Below are 6,001 nucleotides of genomic sequence, written 5' to 3'. Positions count from 1 at the left end.
CACTGGTTATGGCACTGAAAGTAAAAAGATAAAGAACCTGGTACTGATACTGAACACATACCGGTCCTGGAACTACTCATGAATCCATATCGGTCCTGAAACTGAAAGTAAATTCATAAAGGACCTGGAACTGATACTGAACACATACCGGTCCTGGAACCGATCATAAACCCATACTGATCCAGAAATAGCTCCCAATTTCATTTATGTTCAGGGACAGTTCCAGGCACTGTTATGGATTGGGATTCGGAACGATATTTGGACCTGTTCCAGGTCTTGAACTGATAAAATCTAAGTTCCAGTCGACAAACCATACCCGGTAGTAAATTTGCAGCGTAGGAATTAGCGTAGGAAATTTAGTAGAATTTGTACAGCGATAATATCATACAAAAACTTGGCTGCGACCCGAGGTTCTATTTCTTAGTAGCATTTTGGCCCACGAGATCAAATGGGTTTGACATCGCTGGCTTATACTCTTGCTAGCGTTATTATTATTTTTTTTTTTCAAAATTCCCCTTTTTCTCCGTCTTTAAATGCAATCGGAAATTCAAAATACTCTACGGCCGGTGGTAATGTTTCATTGTAAATATATATATATATTTCAAACCGTACATTAATAACAGACGTTAACAATACATCGACTCATACACATATCAAAACATATCCCTCTCCTAATCGATATTTCCCTCGCTACGCGTATTTCCCTGGTGGTCGCGCAGCTCTTGTGCATGTTACAAAAATTGTACCGAATGTTTGCTTTGTTTTCCACTAAATACCTGTATATAATGTTATGAAACCCTTTTGTTTTTCAGCGAGCGATTTAGCAATGCTGCACCAGGCGTTGCCGTGGAAGATGTCTTTTATCTGAGTCATGTCTTTTTTTTTTTAATCTTTTTTCCTTGTTACCCATTTCTTACGATTAGAAGCAGCGAAAGGTTTTTAAGCAAGCCAAGCCCGTAGCGAATGGAATTTTAGCGTACTTTTTGTCGTGGCTAGCGAATGCCATGTTTAGTAGTTTGCGGTCATGCTATGCACGTGTTGCATATGATTGTATAAATTTCTAGACAATAAATCGCCCCAACTTACTGGTATATATATATATATATATATATGAATAGTAGAAACATCAGCTTAAAACAAAAAAAACTCCTGATTGCACCATGTTTGCATATGTGTTAATTAATGATAGCTAGCATAATACGCACAATAAGCATAAACGATTTCTTACTGCCACTTGTAATGGACCATTTCATAACTGTTAACATTTCACCTAACTTCTGCTGTCTGAACGTTGTTTACTATCTTCATAAAAAAAAAAACAAAAAAGGAATCCATTTCCCTAGCTGGTGTGATGTAACGATGATATGGCGATGTGCGTTCCGGTATCAGTAGTTTACACTTCGATTTCAAAGTGTCTATTTTTGTAAAATGGTATGAAAAACCTCTCCTCGCTTTCGACCTTTGCTTTAACACCCTATAACATTGGAAATGTAAGAAACGTTACATCGTTACAAAAATTGTACCACTATCTAGAATGTATATGAATAGCATAGCTCGTAAGTCGTAAGCCCTTGTACATCGTTACTCTGTCCTCTCTCTATCGCACTTTCTCCCTTTTCTTCCTTGTCTGGAACATCATTTACGGCTAGAAAATATATCCACGCGTGTGTGTGTGTGTTTGTATGTATATAAAACATCGTTCCCTGTCCCTTACACACTTCTATCATACGCGGAAGCACACGAATCGAACGGGAGACAAATTGGCACCGTATTCGCCGGCTTCGTCGACTTTTTTGTTCTTGCTCCAGCGACAGGTGGTAGTCGCAGCAACCGGCGGGCGGTGTAAGTATAAACAAGCTGATTGCGCACTGCTTTTAAATCAATTATTTCCATTTTTTGTTGGAAACAGGTTAAGTGTGAGTGATGAAAGTGTACAAACGTAGGCAGCGGTCACAATTGAATTAATTTGATGGAATTAAAATTGATCTAATTTGCCTATTTCCGGCAACAATTGATACCAATCTTAACCTTTATCGGCTTGAATCTGCCTGGCGGGAAAGCAAAGTGTACAAAAAACGAACGTTCTAGTGAAGATCGAACGCAATATGATAGGCCTGTAAGGCTAGGGGCAGGTTAAACTGGTGCCGTTGTGCAAGATTTGTTGCGCTTCGTAAGCGTGTGTTTGTTTCTCGGCGCTTGTTTCGGCCCTACATGATCACCGATATCGTGGCGGCTCGCACATCGGCCACCGCATTCACGGCGAAGATTTCGTAAAAGCACAGCCCGTACGTGTACAGCAGGGCGGGCGGGATGCGGTACCGTTCGGCCAGCACGGGCAGCAGGAAGTGCTTCGAGACGTACGACACGACCAGCCCCAGCGCCCAGTAGTTGTCCGTGCTGGACGCGACCAGGGTGAGACCGGCGGCATTTAGCAGCAGCACGCCGGTCGCCGTGTGCTCGCCGATGTGGCGCCGGTTCAGATCGCGCAGCACGTTGCACACGCCGTACGCGACCAGGGCGGTGAGCGGCAGGGCGTACCCGAGCGCGGTCCGGTACGGCAGGGCCGGGCCAAGCGTCTGCTCCGGCTCGAGGTAGAGCTGCGCGTTCAGCAGCGGCAACGGGCCGACCCGGGCGACCAGTGCCGCCTGGTCGTACAGCAGCCGCAGCGCTTTGCCGGGCTGCGGATGGCTGTAGCGCACGATGCCGAGCGCACTGTACGCCAGCAGGCACCAGAGCATCAGCCAGACGGCCGGCGGCCCACCGGGCGCACCGGTCGGGCCGGGCAGGTACTTGAGCGACCAGCCGGTAACGGCCGCAAGCACCACGTGCCCGAAACACGTGGCAATGCTGGACAGCTGGCTCATCGGGGAAGCGCACGCGTGTATCTAAAATGAGTTTGAAAAAAGAAATTAATAAAAATTGATAATGCACGTTGTTTCGTTTGCCTTTTGGGGTACGGTTCGCGCACAGGACACTCACGCGTGACGGTGACGGCAAACAGTTCGAGTCCGGTTAATTTGGCACCAAATTGGATATGGAGGGGAAGGGGGTGGGGCAGGATGTAAACAGTCTTGGCGAAGAATGGTGGCTACTTTTAACTCGAAGCTACACAAATAAAACAACTACGGAATGCACAAACTATCACACATCGGCACCGGTTGCTGCACCGGGCAGCGGGGAAGCGGGCGGCAGAGACGCTTGCCAACCGCATCGGTCAGCTCGGGCGGGGGACGAAAATACAATCACACGCCGCACCACCACTCCGTGGACGAGAAACTGCGCGCTACCGCACCACCGCCACCACCATCGTACGGTCGCTCGTATCGTAAGGAACGGGAATGTGCGTGCCGGAACGATGGCGGGAGGCCACTCTTGGATTATAAAGGAGGCTTGGGGAGCTTGGGGGGGAGGTGGCCAATCCGCACAGTGCAAAGACGATGGCGTCCCGCTTATCGACGGTGGCCCGGCTGTACGGCGTTCCGTGCGGGCTGGACTCGTTTGCTTTGCTTCTTCGCTGGGGCCACGTTCCGGGGCATCGTGTACCTTCCTTTCACGGAGGGTGGCACCACGGGAGGGGGGTTGGGGAGGCTAGTGGGAGAGAGCGGGAAGGTTTTTTTGTTTTTTTGCGTGGCCGCGGTTGTTATCACAGGAGAGGAAATTGGCTGGCGAACCGAGCAGCAACAATCAAAACAACAATAGTCCGAACAGTTGACAGTCAGATGGGCACACACACAAACACACACACGTCGACGGAATAGCCCGAGTCACCCTGTGTCTGTATTCAGCGGAATCTATGTTCCAGATTCAGCGGCATGGGCGATCATTTAGAGCCCTAGGCGACCTAAACCTATAAAATATTTGTTTTTGTTTTTACTAATTTCAGAGGTTTTGTTTGTGCTCCAGAGTTTCGATTGTTATTCAAAAAAAAACTATAAAAGCTATTTGTCAATTTTGATTATACAGTCTTTCCCCGAGTTACGCGAATAATGCGTTCCGGAGACATTCGCGTAACTCGGATTTTCGCGTAAGTCGAATATCACATGTTACAGCAAAAATATACTTTATTTATCATAATTTTTGATTGAAGTTAGTTCATTTATGTAATTTAATACTTATTTGATTCAATTGGTGTGGAGAATTCAGTTATTTCTGACTTTTTAGTGAATTAAAATTTTGAAATATTGCTAATTATTTTTCATTTGACAATTGATGGAGAAAATTGTACTGATTTGACATCTGAACTGTCAAAAATAAAAAATTCGCGTAACTCGAATTCGCGTAACTCGAGTGTCGCGTAACTCGGGGAAAGACTGTAAACGGAACACTTCATTCCAGCAAGTATAGTGGTGGGCATAATGTGGATTCAATCGTACCGTTGCTATATAAAGCATTTTTTATATTTTTGTTACCTAGAGATTTTAGGCCTAGTGATGTTTTGCCACAAATAATAGCAAATAAGAGTATCAGACTGAGTTCAACATAAAGGTTGACATTTTAGCTTAGCTCAATCACAAAATCATCTCAAATTCCCGTTCTGCAAAATGGATGGTCAAACCATACAGAGCAAACGTTAGATTGTAGATTTTTTTCCTTTGGACACAGTGATCTCTCTCATTCTTTTTCACTATCAGTCTATCTTTTTCTGTCGCTCTCTTTTTTTCTTAATTCTCTTTTTATTACGTTCTTTCTCTCTTTTTATCTGTCTCTTTAATTTCCTCTTTCTCTGTCTCTCTCTCTCTTTCTCTCTCTCTGTCTCTTTCTCAATCTCTCTCCTTTTCTCACTCTCTCTCTCTCTCTCTCTCTCTCTTTCTCTCTCTTTCTCTCGCATGTCAATATGCTCAGCTACCGCCCAGTGAGTCTGATGATCCGGGCACCTTCGTTCTGATCTGATCTTGATGATCTTCCGTAACTGCATCCGAAAGCGAATAAGACGTGTGTTTTCTCTCTGCTCCGAACATTACCATAGTACTTTACAACAAGTGGTACCAGAGTTTTTGTGTAAAGTAAAGGATAATAATAAAATAACAAAATATATGTGTGACAGGCACAACAATTTTCTCTCTCTATCTCTCTCTCTCTCTCTCGCTCTCTCTCTCTCTTCCCTTTTCTATTTTTATCTCTCCTTTACTCTCTCCTTCTCTCTAATTCTCTCTGTATGTTTCTCGCTATCTACATCGCTCGAACTACAACAACGATGTGAATAAGACACCTCCGTCGCGGAGCTTATAAAAGCCCAAGAACACTTCATGCGATCTCTTTTCTTGTTATCTTTTTCGTATTGTCTCTCGTCCCGGATTGCATTGCGGTATGGTTAGCTCTTAACCTAAACGGAATCTAAAAAGTCTTCGTTTAGCAGACGGCAAACGACTCATGCATTACAACCATACAACAGTACAGAGAGAATGAGACATGAGTCGTTTGCATGAGTCGTTCGCCGTCTGCTATACGAAGTCTTTCTATGTTCCGTTTAAGTTGAGAGCTTGAGTACTTTTAGAACCCGTTTAGTGGTCTTTTAGTCGATTTGAGACACTTGGGAGATTGGGTGAATTGATCTACTTCAGTCTAGGCGATTTGAATTTGATCATCACAATTTATCAAAAACTCATCGTGTTTCATCGAAAACCAGTGCGAAATCTCGCAAAGAGAAATTTCGCTCTACGTCTATTTGCTCGGCCGTCTCAGTGTACACTCCGTACAAAGTTACGCGACTCTCAACATACGCAGATTCAGAGATAATCGATTTTCTATTTATTACGCGGTTCATATGTCAAAGTAGTACAATCTGCTCCAAGAATTGTGAAATACAAAACCTGTTTTTTGTTTCAATTTTCAAACCACGTAAAGCTAAGAAATTTCTTACTTATCAGCACAAATCGTGCCAACATTGATAAGATGTATAAAGGAGCGAAATTCAATCAAAAATACCCCATTTTCAAACGAATTTTGGCTGCAAAATTTGATAGTCGACTTGCGCGGATATTTGATTTCGCCGATGCCTCGG

At 44.2% G+C, this 6,001-nt stretch overlaps 1 protein-coding gene across 1 annotated transcript; it reads right to left on the bottom strand.

Moving 5' to 3' along the window:
• Positions 1–570: 570 nt before the first annotated feature.
• On the bottom strand, positions 571–3,764 carry LOC120955711 (uncharacterized). Its single transcript, XM_040376813.2, has 2 exons — positions 2,980–3,764; positions 571–2,885 (listed from the first exon to the last, which is right to left on the bottom strand). The coding sequence occupies exon 2, from the start codon at positions 2,862–2,864 to the stop codon at positions 2,208–2,210; it is 657 nt and encodes a 218-aa protein (XP_040232747.2). The 5' UTR covers positions 2,865–2,885; positions 2,980–3,764; the 3' UTR covers positions 571–2,207.
• Positions 3,765–6,001: the final 2,237 nt, after the last annotated feature.

Source organism: Anopheles coluzzii, chromosome X (assembly GCF_943734685.1).
Source record: "Anopheles coluzzii chromosome X, AcolN3, whole genome shotgun sequence".
Taxonomy (NCBI): domain Eukaryota; kingdom Metazoa; phylum Arthropoda; class Insecta; order Diptera; family Culicidae; genus Anopheles; species Anopheles coluzzii.
This window is presented reverse-complemented; position numbering and strand designations above follow the sequence as displayed.

Bases quoted from the DNA above. Each gene is read 5' to 3' on its own strand.
- LOC120955711 (XM_040376813.2), bottom strand. From the start codon at position 2,864: ATGAGCCAGCTGTCCAGCATTGCCACGTGTTTCGGGCACGTGGTGCTT.